Source organism: Amaranthus tricolor, chromosome 10 (genome assembly GCF_026212465.1).
Source record: "Amaranthus tricolor cultivar Red isolate AtriRed21 chromosome 10, ASM2621246v1, whole genome shotgun sequence".
In the NCBI taxonomy this organism is placed as follows: domain Eukaryota; kingdom Viridiplantae; phylum Streptophyta; class Magnoliopsida; order Caryophyllales; family Amaranthaceae; genus Amaranthus; species Amaranthus tricolor.
Genome location: NC_080056.1, coordinates 12,546,019 through 12,568,634, shown reverse-complemented (window position 1 = coordinate 12,568,634; position 22,616 = coordinate 12,546,019). Strand labels below are relative to the sequence as shown.

The following is a 22,616-nucleotide window of genomic DNA, read 5'->3' as shown; positions in this document are numbered from 1 at the left end:
GTGGGATGAAGACGTTTCCGTGTTTGATGCACATGCTAATGAGGAGTTCACCTTGCGTGCAATGCTCTTATGCACCGTTAATGATTTTCCGGCATATGGCAACTTATCAGGGTTTAAGAACAAAGGGAAGAAAGCATGTCTAATATGTATCGATGACATGGAATCCACGTGGATTCCTAAGTGCAAGCACGTATTCATGCGCCATCGAAGTTTCCTCCCACGAGATCACCAATATCGTAAGAAGAAAAAGATGTTCAACGGGAAGGTTGAAGACCGTGTAGCTCGTCGACCGGTTATGAGGTTTACGAAAAGGTTAAGGGAGTTAAAACTGTATTTGGTAAAACAGGGCAAGTGCAATGGGATGAAGACTGATATGGAAAAAAGAATCAATCTTTTGGAAGCTTCCATATTGGAGAGATCTATAGGTTAGACATTGTCTTGACGTTATGCATATAGAGAAAAATGCATGCGATGCTATACTCGGGACGCTCATGAACATTCCGGATAAGACAAAGAATGTTAAGGCCGTGCGAGATTACTATGAATGTAAGGGAAAGAAATAAAGTTGATAAAGTAGGTGGCAGTAACAAGGGAAAGGGTAGTAAGAATAAGATGAGTAATGAAAACAATTATTTTCCTCCAGCTTGCTACACATTGTTCAAGGCAGAGAAGCGGGCATTTTATGAATCTTTATATGGCATTAAGGTTCCGTCTGGGTACTCATCCAACATGAAGAGATATACGACCCTAAATGGTGAGTTGAAGTTGGGAAGCATGAAATCTCACGATTGCCATGTATTGATGCAAGTGTTCATACCAATTCCAATCCATGGAATACTGCCAAAACATGTGAGATATGCTATTACCGAGCTATGTTTGTTATTCAACACAATTTGTAGTAAAGTTCTTGATCCCTTTAAGCTTGATGCTCTTCAAGTCGACGTAATTGTAACTTTATGCAAGTTTGAGATGAATTTTCCACCTTCTTTTTTTGACATAATGGTTCATCTTATTGTCCATCTCGTTCATGAAATCAAGCTTTTGGGTCTAGTTTTTTTAAGGTGGTGTTATCCTTTTGAAAGGGACATAGGATTTTTACAAAATAAAGTAAGGAATCCAGCACAACTCGAGGGGAGTATTATTTAAGACTCTATGAGTGTTGAGATTAGTAACTTTATAGCCGAGTCTATGGTCATGGCAAAACATATTGGACTTCCCAACTTTTGACATGAAGGAAGGCTTGAGGGAAAAAGGAACAATTGGCTCCAAATCGATCACACGTCCTCGAGACAGTCTTCTACAAGCACACTTTTATGTGTTGAATCATATTCTAGAAGTCCATCCTTTTTTGAATGAGCATTTTGATATATTACACGCCAAATATCCTTTTAAAGGGGATAGGGCATTGAAGCAGTTGCATAATAACACGTTTATTGATTGATTTCATAATTGAGTAATATGTGAAGAACTCAAGGGTGTATCTGAAACTGTTAAGTGATTAGCTTTTGATCCTCGTGATGATGTCAACAAATATGAGGGTTACGATGTCAATGGATTCACATTTTGGAATGAGGGTCAAGATAAGAAGTCATCTTATCTGCAGAATATTGGGGTTTTTATTTTGGCGTCATCTACGTTTTACGCGAGTGCCAAGGATCAATCGCTGGTTGATGCTAAATTGGTATACTACGGGCGGGTACATGAAATATGGGAGCTTGACTACTCTAGTTTCACTATTGATCTTTTCAAATGCAAGTGGGTAGATAGTAATCGACGATGCTTAAAAAATGATGACTCTTGTGGATTCACTCTTGTAGACTTAAATCGTTTGGATGATAGTGAGGAGCCATTTATACTAGCCACACAAGCCAAGCAAGTATTCTACATTGTAGACCCGTCTGATACAAAATTATGTATTGTTGTACCGGGAAAAAGAAGTATCCTTGATATAGGTGATGTTGAGGATGAGGAAGAATATGATGCTTTTGAAGTATCCTAAACCTTTTCAAATTTTGTGATTTCTTTCAAATATTAAACTTTAAAATATTATTTTGTTTAAAATCTTTTTATATGCACTATAATATTATTTTATTATTTTATAGTACGAAAAGTAAAATTTTATTATTATATTCGCGATTTTTTAAAACGTTACGTTTTAACTTTCTTCCTTAAACTAACATTACTATAACCATATAATTTTGATTTAATTATTTTATGCATAAAAATGAGTCGTATTTTTATTATTAACATTAAGTATAGTTTAAGTAAAATTTTCTAAGTAAACTACATATTTTAATGATCAAATTACCTATTATTTTAAAGTATATTCACTTGTACATACCAGAACAAAAATTTGATGAACCAAAATCCTTTCTATAGTAACCCATGATGTTCATCACATACACAAGTTATCACTATTTCCTTACACAAGCTAACCTTCTTCTACACTCCAAACTCTTACACATTTACTTATACACTCCAATTCTTAAACATTCACTTACACAAGTTAACCTTCTTCTATACTCCTAACACTTTTTTTTATACAATTTAATGAACTACAAAGTTTCCCAAACCCATTATAAATACCCCTCTTAGCCATGAGATCACTTACACCACCATCATCAAATCTTTCTAATATTCTTTCTTATATTTTCACTTCATTAAAATCTTACTACATTAATACCTTTATTATTAGTTGAAAAAAAATTCAAGAACATGGAGCTTATTACACTCTTTATTTAGCTTAAATCATCATCATTATTCTGGGAGTTTGGATTAATTATCTTTGGAGCATTATTATCTATCTTGGAGGGTCTTATTTCTTATTATTTTTCTAACTAGTACTTAGTACTAATCCTTGGTGTTAGTTGGTATAACTTCTTACCCTACTTTTTTTTATGGAATTTTACATTATATTTACTTTATAATATGTAAAGTATGAAATATCTTGATATGTTTTAGTAAAAAGTTAGTTTTAATGAAACTATGATCAAGATTATATTAAGTATGTGTATGCTAAAAGTATTTTTGGTATGTTAATTTAATAATCTTTGAACAAGTTTAGGAAGTTGGGTGCAAAATTATATTTTAGTGATATTAAGTATGGTTTATGTTAAACCAGTGCTAGTATGTTTATGAGTTCAATGTTACATTAGGAATGTTATTACTTTTTTATAGTTAGAATATTTATTAATATGTTTATGTTAGCCCTCAAACTGGTTTATAAGGTAATAAGTTATTTTATGAACTTATTTTACTAAGTATGATTATATTAAGAATATTGTTTTATACTTTATTTTGAGATTTAAGTTTATCCTTAAAGTTATAGAAAATTTCTATGTTATTGCGTAAAGTTTTTATTTTTGTAAGTGGTTATGTTAATTATTTAAATCTAGGATTTAGTATGATAAATTAAATTAAGTCGTTCTTTTTATGTGAAAAGGGCCCAAAACACTCATTGGCCATTCGACCACTATCATATAATAAAATAAAAGAGTTTGATTTACAATTTTAAAATATTACAACTATTTTGTGATAATAATAAGATAACAATTTTAAAAGATATTTTTGAGAAATTTTTATAAGTTATTAAATATTGAAGTGTTTTTCTTGAATACATGAGATTTCATAATAAAAGTAAGTTTTAATCAGTATTTAGTACAAAATATTTTATTTGCTAACTATTTGACCAAAATTTATGTAAAATCATGTAAAAGTATTTTAGTAAACTTGCCGCTCAAACTATGTGTGATATATTGATTTTGTGAAAATTATAAGTTTGAATTGTTTTTTAAACTAGAAATATTGATTTTTTTGAAATTATAGGTTTTATTTATTTTACAACTAGAATGTTGATTTTTTCAAACCTAATAAGTTTACCTATTTTTCAAAACTTGAAATATTGATTTTTTGTGAACTTGTAGAATTTTGAAAATTTATCTAAATGATGTAATTTTAACTTAAATTTTAACTAGAGTATATGTTTTTTTTGAAGAGAATAAAGTTTTATTTATTGTAAAGTTGAAAATGTTGATTTTGGGAACTTTTTAAAAAAGAAATAGATTTTAGTAGCTACCTGTGGAAAATATTAATTTGGAGACTATTAATAGAATATTAAGTTATTAGTGTAAATTTAGCGAACTATTAAAACTAAAGTTATAAATAAAATTAATGTGTAAATATTTAATAATGAATGTATAAAGACATAAAGACATAGAGGTTATCACCTAAGTTGATCAAAGTCAAAGTCAATGCCAAATTGTAGTAATAAAAATGTGATGAACTTGTGTGATTGAACATTGATTGAATGATCCTAATAGTAAGGTAATGTCGAACCATGGACCGACATGTAAAATCTCGGCGCCCGTGTTGGCCGGCACGTAAAATGCGGTGTAAGACAGGGGGTTAGCTACCTATCCTGTAGAGCTCGAGCATAAATTGTATTGGATGAGTGACGACTCCCACCACAGTTAAGGTTTAGGACTACGATCATCACCTAATCAGACCCTTACATATATCAGGTGTCATATTGATGTGCTTGTTGATCAGTGGTAAACTTGATTAGTGTTGATGCTATGATGCATGGTACGGTTATGAGTATTAACCAAATAAATTTACTTAAGTGTTAAGATTACCAAATTGTATAAGTGGTAGTAACATACTTCTGTCATGATCGAGAATGGTATCTTAATGACTTAAAAGTATAGAACAGAAAAAGAATATGGTAAAAGTATACGGTGATATCTATTAATTATAAGTTCGTACTTAAATTATTATTTTGTAAATGTAGCGTATAATTTTCGTATTTTGAGCTGGATAGAAAGTTATGTTCGGCATAAAGCGCTGACCGATTCAATCGGCTGTCATTCGTATCATGGATGGCAGTATTTTGCAGGAATTAGTTTAGGTTCCGATCCAGGCTGCAGCAATTACTATTTATCGAGAACTTAGCTGCTTTTTGTATCTTTATTGATGACTTCATGATGATGTATTTTTTTTCATTTTGAGCTATTAGATGTAATATTTTACTTTTTTTTTTAAACAATTTTTGTTTTTTATGATTTAAAGTTTTTAACTTGTCAACATTTTGAGACTTTCGCAAAATTTTTGTATTAAACATTATTATTAAATGTTAATTATGTATATCGAGATGCTGCTCTTGTTACAATTGGAGTCGAAAATATTGATGTGGTATGTTATGTTACGTTCTTAAATTATAATATTATATATTTGATATTAAATAAACTTTTTTAATTATTTCATATTAATATTTAGGTTTTATACGACACACCAAGGAAAATACACACTTTGACAATGAAAACTACACTAGTTGGAGCTCTAGAACTTTTTGCTACAGATCTCATCGATTGTTTTACCGATAGTTATGATATGATATAGATGGTTAAGGGAAAAACATCAAAATGTATTGTATCAAAGTGTTTATGATGTAAGATAATATCATTATCTTCTAATTTAATGTACTATTTTATTTGTTTAATTGTAATAATATTTATATATGTTTGTTATTTATAAGACTTTAGTTGACATGATTGAGGGAAATTATGAGTTTTAGAAAAACACAACTACCACCCAAGATGTACTTGGGGCATGAAATTATATAGCGCTTATAAAATTTATTTATCGAAATTCGAACTCAAATTCAAACTAAAACTCAACCGGAAAGGTTGACATATATATATATATATATATATATATATATATATATATATATATATATATATATATATATATATATATATATATATATATATATATATATATATATATATATATATATATATATATATTTAAATATTGTTAAAAAAATTGAAAATAGCATTCGCAATTTAGTAAATGTGCGTAGGCAACTCAAATAAGGAGGAGAAGAAGTAACCTCACATACAAGCCCAAATGAGAATCATACCAAAATCAGTTGGTGATAGTAGAATTACTTCTCAAGTTTATAAAGTGGCATATCCTCTTTTCTTTCTCTGATGTGGAACAACTCACATTTGGGTAATAGTGAGCACTTTAATGCTCCCCCTTACACGTGAGTGTCCTTAGAATTTTAGCTCAATAAAAAGGTTAAAAACTTCAATTAGAATGATCATTCAATTTAAGACTCCTTAACAAGTGGTAAGATTAAATATCTAATTCTAAAGGTCCAACGAGAAATTAGACTCTGATACTATGATAGAATTTTGAAAATGAGCCTTGAGAATCCAACACAAGGAGAAGAAGATATAACCTCACTTATAAGCCCAAAGGAGATTCAGTACTAAAATCATTTGGTAGTAGTAGAAAATACTGCTCAAGTTTATTAATTAGATGACCTCTTCTCTTTTTTCGATGTGGGACAACTCACATGTGAGTAAAAATAGACACTTTAAAAGATGAGTTGCACATTTTTTAAGTCATTGAAGTCCTTCCCATTGTCATATGGTTTTGGAATAGTATTTTCTTGACTTATGAAGTGTGTGCATATAGTCTTTTCCTGATTATATGTTGACACTCATAATAAATACAACACAATATGATATGGTATCAAAGCCTACGTGACAGACTGGCCATGAATTCAAATCTTAACCACTTCTCAAATTCAGCCCTAACCTTCAGCTTTAAACTTTTGATTGAATTGGTTCCTTGACATGGTATCAGATTAGAAGGATCGACTTACAAAAAAAACTAAATGATAGATCCAATAAAATGATGTTTCTACCCTAATGGATTACTACCACATGCGAACTCGAAAGGGGCTCGTATGAGAGGGGCAGAATGCATGAATTAAAAAAATATTGTACACACTTTATGAGTCATTGAAGTTCTTCCATCCATAGTCATATAGTTTTGGGATGGTATATTCTTCGCTTAAAGGTGTGTACACCTCGTATTTTTTCGATTATATGCTAACATTCACAAGAAGTTCAATCCAATTCCATATATCAAAACAATTCCAACAAATAAAAGCCATTTCTTTATCAACATTTTAGAAGCTTTGATGTTGATTGCTCATTTAGTGTTTAGAAAATTCAAGGGTAAAATAACAACCAACTAAAAATTTAATGTCCAAGTGTAAAACAACACCCAAAATTTACTAATCAAGCAACACTTACTTCTCACATTCTCTTAAAAAGTACGAGAGCATTGGCTCAACCACTTGGCCTAAACTTTTACATTAAATGAACTAATACATTTTTAATAATTTGAGAAAGCAATATCATTAACAAAATATAGTATAGAAGGACAATAAAAACCTTGCTTAATGAATCGATTAGCTTTTACTAATCAGATGTACAAGAAACCAATTACAAGTAATAACCACCATAAAACAGTATAGAAAATGTCAAAAATCAATGTTCCATCTTTCTGTGGTGACTAAACAGAAAGATTAGTCTTCTCTTAGAGAAGCTCTATGAACATGTACATCTACTGAATTTTCTTAAATCTACTACAATTACACTAATATTGTCCTTGCTTCCTTTAGCGATAGCCAATTCGGTTAGTAAAACAGCAGCGACTTCTGCTCGATTACTGCTTATTTTGTTAATACGGTTTAAAATCTCTTGAGATTTGATCTTTCGATTAAGACATCGTCTTACCACTTGACACGCAACTTCATTAGAGACTACGTCCCATAAACCGTCACTAGCGAGTACCAAAAATTCATCAGCTTCTGTTCTTTTGCTGATCATAACTTCGGGCGTTGATGACACATATGGTTTTAGATAATAGTCTCCTGTAAACAAAACACAAAACCGAGCTCGTGAGAAATCGATTCACACCTTGTTGAAAGCATCATAAACGTATGCGTTTTTTGAGATTTTAATTGTCTTAATTATCATAGCAATCAACAATGTCAGAGCCTTAATTCTAAAAGATTACTACCATAGCAAACAATAATGTCAAAGCCTTAATCCAAAAAAATTGAGTCGACTACATGAACTAATATATCAATTTTAATGATGGTCCACAAGGATTAGTACGATGGTAGATACCCTCACCTAGGATATTACTCTCGTTTAAATGTTTAGTTTTGTTAGGTTATCTAACACAGTTGGGACTATGGATGTTCAACTAACCGGACCCTTATTTTGAGGCCTTATCAACCCGTTTTCAAAAGGGCTACTACGTCAAGCTTTTTAACTGATAAGCTCACCCAGCCAGTTTATGGCTTAAGTACGCAAGTCAAAAGATAACACAATGCTTTGATGGAGAAGCATGCGGTATAGCATACCTATTGATCTAGAAGTCGCAAGAACTCCCAAGATACGATGACCATTCCAGTTTATTACTCGACCACCAGCGGCTTCAATTCTAGCCAACTCGTCTGGTCTGTCGGGCTGAGAAAAAATGACATGATGTTAGTACTATATACAAAGAGATAAAATGAGTTGGGAGTAAACAAACAATCATGATAAGATCTGATCCAAAATTACTGGGACCTTGCTGAGTAACATATTATGCACCAACAAGAAACATGCAGCCTGACGATTTCGTCGACGTGTGCTGCACAATTAATGCATCAAATATTTTACGGGACAAAAAACTAGATTGCACAAAATCTTTCATGGTTTATTATTTATTTTCAGTTTCCACATAAGAAAAATAGAATGCGTGAGGGACCATGTGTCCTCTGTATGATTGATCTCCAATATTAATCGTTTAATAATACGCTCAAAGGAGTTTTATTATTAAAACCAATCATAGCGAAGTACTCTCTTTTCTTTCTTAGATGTGGGATTGGGTTCACTATGAGTACTTCAACACGTCGTGAATCTCGATTTTTTTTTTTACGGTTTGCTTCTTCCTCCACTTAAGACTCCTTCATTGTTTGGCTTATCCCCCTCATTTAACTATCACTTATACCACACGATGGCGATGACCACTGCCACTCTACCCTTATGAACCAAGTTGTATGTTTATCTAAAAGGGTAAAAGAATATTAGCCAAGGATGTTATATATTTTCTATCATGAATATGGGAGTGATCGTGATCGTGAATAAAGAGTGTTAGGATGAAGGGAGCGTGAAAGAAAAAGATAAAAGGGAGAAAAATATCAAAAGGAGGCAATAAAACTGGAAGCTAATGCAAACAAAAAATGGGATAATAATTGTGGTTCATGAGTGCCCATATCTTAGACCACCATGATTTTGATTCCATAGCAGACAAGATTAGCTATGGGGAAAAGGTTGATTATGAGGACAAATGTATGTACAAAAAGCTTAAATATCTCCATGAGGGGACTTTTGACCAGATGCAACGTTTCACAAAACACGATTTTAAACTGATGGTTAAGATCTCATACCTTGCTCGAAATATTCGACTTGATTTGAGGGGTAGTGGAGATTCATACCATAGTCTTTTTGTCACGTTGACTCTAATACTATGCCAAAAAATCAATTCAATGGTTATAGCCTCAGAGTATATTATATACACTCTAAATATGGTGCAAACCTAAATGGGCATGAGACTAATCATAGAGAACCTCCAATAATTGATTTCGTACCGTGAGAATGTGCTAAATTTTATTCTAATCTTTTTGTAACCAATAAATATTTTAATTTATCTATCATCCTGAAAATATGTACTTGAAATGTAAAGAAATGGTAGTCGATGTATTCAATTCTAATTGCACAAGTAAAACCAAATAAGTGTGACATACGAAAACCATTTTGCGATATGATTAAATACAATATACTTTCACCAACATCTCACTCTTATTAAATTATGAATCTTATGGGAAAGTTCTTCAAATTAAATAATATAAATACAATCCAAGTAAACATTTTGAACCTAAGTTAGTTAGATAAGCTTAGATCAACAACCAACAATTAAATGCTCAACCAATAATTTCATCACACACAATTTATAAAAATAACAAGTTGTTAACTACTAATGCCTCGTGAATTAATCCTTTATAAAATTGTCTATTCTACTTGCTCATCACTCACCTTGTGTTATCCGGCATCTTCATTTTATCTCACATGTTATATATTTATCCCTTACAATTAAACATGGATAGAATATTCAAACAATTTTATAAATCGAAAGAATACTTTGTATTAATTATTAAATATGCTCCTATAATTAGGGCTTTTGAGAATCATCATCAAAAGCATGCGATGATCAAGTGCTTAATTGTCAATGGCCTGCTTCGTTCACTCTTAAATATCCTAAAACAGATTTAGGGGTACCATTTGTTAAAAATTATAAAAAATAATATAATAATTTATTTTGAGAAAAAATAAAATATAAACTATTGGTGATCGATGAATAATGAAAAAAGAAATAATTGTCTATACATTTAATCTAGGAACTTGGTCATCGTTTTTGTTGACGAATTTTTTTTTTTTTTTGGATTTTTTTTGAGAATCTTTTACAGTTGCCGCTTTCTTTCCTTTCCTATGAGGGATAGGCCGGAAATGATGATGATATTTAATATCGAAGGAAGTATTATTGTATTATTATATTGTAGTATTGTATATCGAAGGAAGTATTGTAATTTAAAATTTTTATAAAACGTATTTAAAGATCTAAAACATTTAGAAAAAACACAAAATTAATCGATGAACAGTTTTATGTAACTGGGTAACAAATTTTGGCATTTTATTTTATTTTTATCATCAATACAAAAATTATTTTTTTTAGAATTGCTCTCTTTGTGACATTTGAATTAGGCACACATTACTTAAAAAACTCTCAAATGTCGCAAGCTCAAAGTAATGAGCAAAATATTAAACAAACAAATGTCTTTTGTCAGATATACTTTATATTGATAAGAAGGTACAAGTTTTTTTTGAAGAGAAATGAAGGTTCAAACAACTAATATTACTTGAAAAGCCAAATAATGCAAATTATACCAAGACAATGTAATTTTTATTTGAAATTTATATTTAGACCTTCAAAGTGATACATAAAAAAATTGAACATATCAGCTTGACGATAAATATCTAGCTTTATTATTATTATTATTATTATTATTATTATTATTATTATTATTATTATTATTATTATTATTTAAGATTATGTATATTATACTTAATTTTATAATTGACTGATTGAAATCCCAATAGACCCTCGTATTGGGAATATAAAGGTGTTTGTTATTCTTTTGGTAGATTTTTATGAGAAAGTTTTAATTGGTGAGTATAATTTAGATTTTGAAATATAATTTTAAGAATAAGTTCTTGTCTCGAAGTATCAGACTGAAAGATCGTTAGTTCATTCTTACCCGGTTGTGTTCAACTCACACCCAAATATATGTTCTTTCTCCAGGCTACCCTCTGATTTTATGTATTAGGAGTAATCAATAACAGTGAGATGCACCCTATACGTATATTAAATAGCCTAATTATGCCTAATTATTATAGGAGAAGGCCTCATTGTGAGACTTAAGTCAGATAGAATAGCCTAATAATAGAAATATTTTTTTTATAATAATAATAAAGACTTAAATAAGATAGAATAAAAACGTTTTTTTTTTTGTATAATAGTAATAAAAAACATTTTTTAGATAATGAACCTTTTATATATATGTGTTCATCCCACCATAAGAAAGGGCTAATATAAATATATGAACTTTTTGTTTTTATGTTCTCTTGTTGAAGGAAGAAGAGTTTCTCACGAGAGCACATTATCTTTCCCTGGAAATGGACGGATTTTTGTTTTTAGAAAGCCCAAATTAAAATTTCCAAAATTTTTTTAAAGTGATCATAAAAGTCTTTAATTAACTTACATAAAAAAACAGGGAGATAGACCAAAATTAACAAAAAAAATCAATTTTTTAAAAAATGAAATGAAAAACATAAAAATCCCATGTTAACCCATAAAAAATATTTAAAAGTTACCTTATGATCAAGGGACAAAGGAACGGCAACACCATTACGACAAATAACAGCTCTTGAATCCCCACAATTAGCCACTACAACCTCTTCTTTCCCTACAACTGCCACCACAACCGTGGACCCCACCGTCATTTCTTCCACATTCTCTCCCTTCTCTCCTCTTCCAACTTCTTCATCCATCCTTTCAAAACACCTCCCCATCACCTTCTCCCAATCTATATCCTCATGATCATCACAACTGTTCATCTTCCTACACGTCTTCCATCTCTCCATCTCTTCTCGTAAAATCGCATGCATCCGATCTCTACATGCTTCCGCCACATGACTACCTCCATGACCGTCGTATACTCCGAAGTAATCGTACTTTCTAGAAACTAAATCTTTCTCTACTCTTACTGTGTCCTCCATTGCTCTCCTCCTTCCCATCACCGACACCACGCCGTGCTGTACTACACAATTATCCTCATTCTTGCATGTAACGACGCCGTATTTCGGTGCTTGGCAGACTGATTTCAGACGTTGGATCTCTACTCTTTGACGGCGAGAGATCTTAGCTCTTTGCGGGTCTATTTTAGCTGTATGCGCCACAGAGGAGGAGATTCCCTCCTGCATCGAGATTTCTCTTAGTGTCATTAATTAATCTTATTTTAATACTTAATATATTATTATTTATTAATCAATTCATTAATAAAAATTCGGAAGAACATTTAATTTTTGAACCTGGGAAGGTTGAGGTTGTTATATATAGTGGAGAGATTGCATGAAATGTAGTCTGAAGATTGATTAATTTTATTTTTACTTTTTAAAAATTTGAAAAAAGAAAAAGGAATTGTTTCGTCGCCACGTGCTTTGAGGTGCGGCGGTCATTGATGGGGAAGTGAACCACAACAGCTGGATCTTGTGAGAATTAACGTGGACGGCTAAGATTGAAAGAAAAAACACGTGGAGTGTGCATCCGACGGCTTGATAGTGCGGAAAAGACGAATGGGACCCGTTTAGATTTGTGGGTTGAAATCGTGGCAATTCCATATTCGTGAGTGTCTTGGGCTTGACCTATGTTGGTTCATTGTTGAGTTAGATACGCCAATTTTTAACCACGGTAAAATCTTGGTTGAACAATATTATTTTTAAATTAAATTGATTTAAATTTTAGTAAGTTACACACAGATATGGATGACAGGCGAGTAAAATTATAAAGGTTCTTTAATGTATTCGTCCAAGTTGGAGCAGGTAGGTATGATTTTGATGGGTAGTGGGTATGCATATGTAGACTCTTATTTGGGTATAAAGTCTTAGTCGCCCCATACCCACCCGCCCCATCCAATACCCGCCCGCCCCATCCAATACCCGCCCGCTCCGCCCCATACCCCCAGCATTTATTACAACAGCTGGTCTAAGACAAGACGACCTCATATTGAGACAGTCAATTTAGGCCAGCCCAATTCGCGCGTTTAACAACCTGGACATTATTTCATTTTCTACGCATTTTTTAATTTTGATCTTAAAGATATCATTTTTGACCTTAAAAGTATTAATTTTCAAAATTGATACCTTCAAGGTTAAAATTGATAAATGTCTAGAAAATTGAAATGTTGTTACTAGGGATGGCAATGAATCTTAGACCCGATCCGTAACCGTTTTGCGGGTCTAGGTCATAAATTTTTGAACCTGTCAGATCTGTTTTATGTTAACGGATTCAGATCTGGGTATTAAAAAATACCCGGACCCAAGGATCCTTTGGACCTGTTTTATTAAAAAAAACCTTAAAAATATTGGTTGTAATCAATTTAAAAAGCCTCATGCTTCAAAAGGATGGTCAAGAGAATTTCTGCTTCTATGGCATTACTACTTTAATGGCCCTTGTTAAAGTAATGTTCATTTGAAAAGAAAAAATGCATGATGGTGGGAGGCTGGGAGCTCCTCTACTAATGCAAAAATTGTGACTTTGTTTTATAAAATGTGCTTATTTAATCATGGACTCTTGAACTTTAGTAGAGAGATTGATAAGATAAGGACACAGATAAACACAATACTTGACTATTCACTTTAAATGAATAAAAGTACACAAAATACATAATCCTCACTTTAAATGAATAAAAGTACACAAAATACATAATCCTCACTTTAAATGAATAAAAGTACACAAAATACATAATCCTAATGATTTTTATAAGCCTTACTCATTTAATGTAATTTTTGATGATATAATATATATATATATATATATATATATATATATGGATTTGGGTCTTGCTTGAGCAAATGGATCTGGATCCCGATCCAGATTCAACCCGTTGCCAACCCTAGTTGTTACACGTGTGAATTGAGCCAGCTCAAATTGATGGTCTCATGATGAGACGATTTCGTCCAAGTTTTTGTGTTATTACAATGTACTAATTTATAAAACTCTAAACAAGTTAAGAGGTCAAAAAAAAGGTTAATATGATTGATTGATTGTATATCAACCCGTTTTAATACATGTAGAAATTTCTAGATATTAGATTCTATTTTGATTTTAGTATAATATTCCTCCGTTTTTTTAATGAAGTTTTCACAAGAATATTCACGAAAATTAAGAAAAATAAAATATTTCAGATAGTACGTAGATATATTATTATATTGAATAATAAATTTAATAGAGGAAAAGTAGGAACTATAAATATTCAAAAAATATTAAAATAATATTAGTAGAAAAATACGAGGACCACAACTAATAAATTTTTTTATGAATTTAATGGATACATTGGAAAATATTAAAAATATAAAATTTTAAAAATAAAGTTAATAAAAAATACTAAAAGGACAAAAAAAAGCTATTTTTGTCCAAACATCATAATATGAATAAATGACAAATTAAATATCTGAATATAACTAATAGTAGGCTTACCACCTCAAAATTGAAAACGTAGGGTGGCTATATTTACCTATCTTTACCGCTAGAAGTAGTAACGTAGGACAGTAGGAGGTTATAGACAATCATAAAAGGGTAGATATTTCGGAGAAATTGCGTTACGCACGTTAGTTAGAAGGTCATATTATTGGGTACATGAAGTAGTATTCTGTAATACTCAAACGATGATTCATAATTAAACCTTTGAAAAGTAGTAGTCGTGTGTTATTTGAAACTTGTAGATTTTCTTTGATATTTTTGCATCTTTGAATTTAGAAACAATAAAGTACCGAAACGTTGATTGTTAGAGATTCTCATAACGAAGAAAACGATTACGTGTTGCCTCAATCAGGTTCCTGGGCCCCCCGTGTATGGTCCTTGTACCTCTATTTTTCAATTATTCTTTTCTACTATGCTTACTCTCTTCATTTCTTAAAAGGTAAGTGTAGAATTTTTCTTTTTTTTCGTATCCTTTAGGAGTTATAAGAAGGTTAAAGTATAAGAATTTTTGGTACTTGTTATTTATACTTTTGTTTGTGTTGTGTAGTGTTGTGTTAGCCAAGTGAAGGGGACAAGTGATAAGAATATTTAGACGCTTGGCAAACACAGAAAATTAGAGGAGTCTAGGAAAGAGAGGCATAAGGAGTAGTTTAGAAGCTGGAGACCGTGTCTTAACCTTATTTTCTATGTATTTTCAAATCGATTTGCTCGAGGACGAGCAAAGGTTCAGCATGGGGGAGTTTGGTAAGTGCGATCATTTGCACTTATTCATGTCATTTTTATACTCCTTTTGTGATGATTTAGTGGGTTTTTAGGTAGGTTTGTTAGTAGGATTTCATATTTTTGCCTCATATGTATAATGTTGCATTTTATGTTATTTTCAGGCGAAAATTGGAGTTTTATTAGGTTTCGGGGGTGATAAGAGGGTGAAGGCTTGGAGAAATGGCCTAAGACCCCTAAAGAAGAAGAGATAGAGCCAAACAAGCCCCTAAGGGAATGAAACGAGTCGTAGCTAAGCTGTGTCATCAGAGTCTAGAACAAAAGCGACGACTCGTCCCCAAGATGCCACGACTTGTCACATATCCACTGAAGTCATTAGAGTTGCCCAGAGCTAAAGCGATGAGTCGTCTCTAGTATGCCATGACTCATCACCTATCTCCTAAAGTCAGTTATTCCAGGCAGAACAAAAGCGACGACTCGTCGCTCCCTTTGTCACGAGTCGTCGCCACTCCGTCAGTAGCTTTTACGTGTGTTTTTTCAGTTATTTTTTAGGAATTATTATAAATAGCGGTAGTTGTATTTTAATAAGCATCAATTTTCTTTATTATTTTCAGAATTCTCTCTTTTGTTGTTCTTCCTTTTAGAGCTTTCATTGTTGAGAAACTCCATTATTATGTTTATTTTTATTGCAATTCACATTTATGTTCATCTCCATTAGTAAGAATTCTTTATTTACTACTTCATAACTTGTCTTTTTGTCTTGAATTATTCATTATTTTCATGTGTAGTATTTCAAGTAGGTTTTCATTCATCATTAATTGCATGTTCATCACCATGTCTAGGGATGACAATGGGTATTGGACCCGACCCGGATCCGTGGATCCGTATCCGTTTTCACAGATTTGGGTCCTAAAAATATAGACCAGTCGGATCCGGATCCGTTTAAATTTCACGGGTCTGAATCCGAATCTGAGAAAAATACCCAAACCCGGACCCGTGGATCTAAAGGACCCTTTTTTTTGTTTTTTTTAATATCAAATATATATTAAAATGTAAATCTTGGATTCCTCCCTGACTCCCTCCCTAATTAAATCCCATTTCCCTCCCACTCCCAGAAGTTCGAAATCTTACTCCTCCTCACAGTGACCCAAAACTTCACCAGTCACCAGGGTCTGCGTCGGCCGTCGGCCGTCGGCCATTAGTGCACTGCTTACTCCTCCTCACAGCCACTGTGACAGAGTCTTCTCCCCTCTCCTCACAGGCGGCTGACGGATTTGAGGTGTAATAAATCCTAATTTTTATTTTTTTTTTCCTGATGAAATGTTTATGCCGCCTTTACAAATCAAGAACTGGGTTTGCTGTTTTTCTTATTTAATTCCATGAACCTTTGTTACTAAAGTTGAGTTTTTTTGTTTGATTAACTTTTCAATTACTGCATTTGCTTCGTCAACAGTTTTCATTGTTGCAAACCCAAACCTTCTGCTTCTTTCGGAATCATAGTGGTAATTTTTGATTTACGTTGAGTAGTTTTTTATTTATTTGATGTTAGTGGTTGATTTATGTTGAGTTCAATGGTAATTTTTGATTTATGTTGAGTGGTTGATTTATGTTGAGTTCAATGGTAATTTTTGATTTATGTTGAGTTCAATGGTAATTGATGACTAGTAAATTTATCACAGTGTATTGTTGAGTAAATGGATAATCAAAATGATGGACTTGATGGTGATTCTAGTCAACTTATTAAGCATCATATTCATGAATCATATGGGGAATTTGAGGGTAGTGTTGATGTTGAGAATGAATCTACTGAACAAAGTAGTGCTAAAAGTAAGAAATTAACTTCAGAAGCATAGACTTATTTTGACCTTGTACATGTGAATGGTGTACAAATGGCAAAATATAAGACTTGTAAGAAAATACTTTCCTACAAAGGGAGTAGTGGAACTTCACATCTTCTTAAACATGCTAAAAAAACATGTTCAAGTAGACATTTAAACCTTGCATCTAATCAATCACAATTAAAAGTGAAAAGATAAATCGATGGATCTACTTACTTAGCAGTTAATGAAAAGCCAAAGAAAGTGGTTTTTGATCAAGAAGTATCAAGGAAAGAATTGATGAAAATGGTGGTAATCCATGAGTATCCTTTATCAATGGTTGACCACATTGGTTTTAATTAGAAACTTTGTGAGAAGTTTAAATGACAACTTTAAGATGATTTCGAGAAACACATTGAAAAATGATGTGATAAAAACGTACAACACCGAGAGGAGCTCTCTTAAAGTCTTGTTGGAGCATAATAAGGGTAGAATTGCAATAACAACTAACATGTGGACCGTCTCTACTAAAAAAAGGTTATATGGCTGTGATGTCACATTTCATTGATGAAGAATGGGTTTTACATAATAGATCTCTAAGGTAATTTCTTTCCTTTCATTTAAATTTCATTGCTATTGAATTTTAAATTAGTTATGTGAATTTTATTTAAACTTGAATCCATGTTGGTGTGTGAATTTTGTTTAGGTTTTGTTATGTTCCATACCTACATAACAAAGGGGTTCTTGCCAAGATATTATTGGATTATTTTTCTCAATTCACCTTGGAAAATAAAATCTCTTCTATTGTTGTTGATAATGCTACCACAAATGATGCAATGATGAATGTCTTAATGGATAAATTAGAAAGTAGTTCTTTAATGTTGGGTGGAGATTTTTTGCATATGAGGTGTAGTGCTCACATTCTTAACTTGATTGTGAGAGATGGTTTAGATGTCATTAATTCTGCTATTTGCAAAGTTTGAGATTGTGTTGCATTTTGGATGTCTACTCCTAAAAGAATTGAAAAGTTTGAGGAAGCTTGTCACCTTTTGAATGTGACTAAACCTAAAAGGGTGAGTCTTGATTGTAAAACTAGGTGGAACTCCACATATGATTTGCTTGACACTTGTTTGCCTTTTAAAGAAGTTTTTAATAAGTTGAAACGTCTACATAGAAGGTTGAATTTTGATGTGCCTAGTGATCATGATTGGCAAATGACTACTCTTGTTTGTCAAAAGTTGGAAATATTGTATAAGGCAATTAAGGTTTTTTCTGGTAGAAAGCATCCAACTTCAAATTTGTATTTTCGTATTGTTTGTGAGATTAAACTTGCATTAACTAAGTGGAGGCAAAATGACAATAGTGAGATTATTAGAAAAATGGCTGAGAAAATGGTAGAAAAGTTTGACAAATATTGGGATCATACTAATGAGCTTTTGGCCATTGCGGACATTTTAGATCCGAGAAATAAGATGGATTGTGTGGTGCATTATTTTAAGAAATTCTATGGAGATGATGCCAATGCTAAAGTGGAAAGAGTAAGAAATACTCTTTATAATCTTTTCGATGAGTATAAAAGTCAATGTAATGTGAATGAAAGTTCTCCAGTGGAGACACAATTTGAGGATCTTGGTGATGAGGATGATTTTGCTAGGACTAAGAGACAAAAAATTGATTATGTGCCCATTAAAAGTGAAATTGATCAATACTTAGAGAGTCGTACTTTGCCGGAGAATAATGAATTTAATATACTTGCATGGTGGAAGATAGACCAAAGCTACCCAACTTTAAGAAAAATTGCCAAAGACATTCTTGCAAATCCTGTCTCATCGGTTGCTCCGAAAAGTGCATCTAGCACGGGTGGAAGGGTAGTTAGCGCTCACCGGTCTAGGCTTCATTCTCAAACAGTGGAGGCTTTGATGTGCTTGCAAAAATTGGATGGTCGATGATGTCAAAGGTAATTTTATACTAATTTGCACATTTAGTCTATTTTTTACTAACTAATGTAATTATATTTTTCGTTATTGAAGTTAATTTTGAAGGAACTTATGCTTGTTCAACTATCAACGAAGATGGTGAGGATGTGGAAATAATGGACAATCTTGATATGGTTTTTATTTTGCGTTATAAATTTATATTCTTATATTCTTATATTTAAATTTTTAAAAATTGCATCTAATAATGAGTTTTTTTTTGTTTGTAGGATCTTGATGATGTTAGTGTTGTAGAATTTTGACAAATTGGGAAGATTGGATGACTAAGAACATGAATAATTGAATTTTATTAATTATATTATGTTATTTTGAATAAAAGATTGTGTATCGGCTATATTTATTTATGTAACAAACAACTTTAATGTGTTTGTTGGATATTTTAAGACAATTTTAAGTTGTAGAATGTTTTTTTGGGTGATTCATTAATTGTATATATATTATTAATATTAGTCTATAAATATCGCTTTATTGCAATCTCAACACATTCAAAAATACAAAAAAAAAAGCAAAAACAAGTTAGACCCGTTTTGGACCCGAATCCGGTACTGGATCCGGATCTGGGTCTTGCAAAACTGGACCCACGGATCCGAGTCCGGATCTGGATCATGTTCTTGAAAACGGATCCGGTCCAGATCCGACCTGTTGCCATCCCTAACCATGTCTAGTGAGTAGTTTTCTTCTCTAGGGTTAAGGGATTAACCCTAATTCGAAGCATGAAATGATATTTTATCGATTAATTATGTGGAAGTTGAGTATATGATTAAACCTATGCTTAATGAATCTTAGTTTAAATATCTTTTTAAACCTTTTCAATAAAACAGAAGTTTGAGATTAGGATTAATTTAGGATTGAGGTATATTTAAGTCAAATTCCTATTAGTTTAGCCAATAAAACGGAAGTTTGAGGATTAATACTAATAAGGTCTTAAACCGATATTGTAAATAGAGCGGAAGCTTGAGATTAATTAGATCACGTTCAATTATGCCAAAGACTCAATTTCATACAATTATGAGAGTGATTGACTCCCATTTTATAATTAAGTGATTCCCGACACCCTAAATTCGCGTTATTATTATCATCTTCGTATTAATCATTGTCTTACATTTATTTATTATTCTTATTTACATCATTCTAGTTATTGCTTGTTGTAGTGTTAGACTCTTAGACAAACTATTTTGTTTATCCGTGTCTCATAGTGATAAACTGAACGAATTTGTTAACTCGCTTACCTGAGTTTGACCCGCATTGCTATACGTACACCGTGCGCTTGAGGTAAATTAAAATTTGCACATCAAACACAATCAATTTCTTCAGTAAGTTGTAGGCGTTGGTTTTACAACCAATCAATGGATATGAAAAATTCTAATTAGGAATCTTCTGGTGACTTGATGACGCCAAATGAAATTTGTTGTTAGATGAAATTGCCGAGTATGTCGAGAATAGCAAAACAAAACTACTATAACGTATTTGGAGAATATGGCTGATAAAGCTCTGCAGTGACACGATCTGAGTCTCGTGATTGGCTCAGGTCCAATAAAATTTTAAAAATTTAACATAGTATTCTCAAGATATAAAATGTCAATTTTAAGATTTAAAAGACTAAGTTTTAGACTAATTAAGAAACCAATTTCAAAGTTTTTAATATAATTTTATGGTTTAAATCATTCTACTTTGAAGTTGGAATAAAAATTTTAAGCAAATGGGTATTTTAAGTTTTAGATTTAGTATTTTAAATTTTAAAATTGACCTTTTTAAGTCTTGAAATTGTCAAATTTAATGACTTAAAATGAAATTCCAAAGCCTTGGAATTGATATTTTGAGTCATAAAATTGGTATTTTAAATTTTATAATAGATCTTTTAAAATAAGAAATTATTTATTTCTTAACAAATTATCTCATAAAGTTGGGATTATTCATAGTTAATCAATAATTGAGATTATTATAGAAACATCATAAAAAATTTGGATTATTTTAAGTAATTTTTCCTATTTAATAAAACAATTTTTCATGAAATAAATAATTTCTTATTTTTTGAATATTTAATAAAATAATTTGTTATAAAATATAACTTTTATTGTATTCAAAATAATATATGATATTCAATAAATCTAAAGTATTCAAAATAGTTTTCTAATTGTATTTTTAAAATTTTTTTAATAAAAAGATATATTCATGGCAAAATGTTAAAAAACTACCTAACATAAACCCCATTTTGCAAATAACTACCTTAAATAAAAAGTTTTGCAAAAAACTACCTTACATAATACAATTTTTTGCGAAAGACTACCTTGTAACGAAATTTGGCGTTTGACCGGTAGATTTAACCGTTGACCAGCACGTGCCAGGCACGTGGTTCCCTTAATAACCTAAATCTTCTTCATTTCAGTTAACAGCCTTCGATTCAATTCCATTCTTGCTTTCTCCCATTTGCAGCGATAAACCCTAATACTTGTTCTCTTGCGTCTTTCTTTCATTGTCATTGGCATTCGAATCCCTAAAACCTTAAAAGATCATCGTTTTCTTCCAATTAATCAGTTATGTCTTCTTGTTCTTCAAGCGAAAATTCTTTAATTGAAAAATGTGGGTGTGGAGTTCCCTTTGCAAGGAGGGTTTCATGGACCAAGGAAAATCCTGGAAGAAGGTTTAATACTTGCGTTTTTTATGATCCTGATACAAAATCGAGGGGTTACAAAAAGTTTAAATGGGTTGATGAACCTGAAATGGCTGTTTGGCAAAGAAAACTCACTAACAAGCTTGTGGAGGAAAAGCGACAATTGGCAACCGAAATCAAGATTTTGACATCAAGGATATCTTGCTTGGAACATGAAAAGGAACAAGCTTTTTCAGAAATTAAAATGATTAAGAAGAAATGGATGAATGAGAGGGAGCATGTAAATCATATTAAAAGCTTTGTATTAGGGTTTTTGTTTTGTTTTCTGTTGGTGTTTCTTGTAAAAATCAAGATTTTTGTTGGTGTTTTGTAACATTGATTTGGATATTGTAACATGATGATGATGAATGAATGAATTAACTTTTTAGTCAAGGCTGTGCTGTGCTGTATTTTTCTGTTGGTGTTTTTTGTTCTGTGCTGTGCCAATTGTTGTTGTTGGTCTTGATTTGGATATTAGCGTAATTGTTGGTGTTTTCTGTGCTGTGCTGTGTATTAGTCAAGGATGCACAACCTGATTCAAACACATGATCAGTTTATTACTGATTCAAACACATTGCTGCACATATTCAACTTCAGTAGGTATTGATTCAAACACATAGTACAACTGATTCAATTAATGATTTGCTGCATACTCAACTTAAAATACTGAACTGATCAGTTCAACTTCAAACACATAGTACA

General features: G+C 31.7%; 1 protein-coding gene across 1 annotated transcript; it reads right to left on the bottom strand.

Annotated features, from left to right (window-relative positions):
- Positions 1 to 7,235: 7,235 nt before the first annotated feature.
- On the bottom strand, positions 7,236 to 12,606 carry LOC130826163 (probable protein phosphatase 2C 8). The gene is made up of 3 exons (XM_057691725.1): positions 11,847 to 12,606; positions 8,234 to 8,339; positions 7,236 to 7,735 (listed from the first exon to the last, which is right to left on the bottom strand). Exons 1-3 carry the CDS (start codon positions 12,474 to 12,476, stop codon positions 7,410 to 7,412), a joined length of 1,062 nt encoding a protein of 353 aa, XP_057547708.1. The 5' UTR covers positions 12,477 to 12,606; the 3' UTR covers positions 7,236 to 7,409.
- Between the last annotated feature and the right edge of the window lie 10,010 nt (positions 12,607 to 22,616).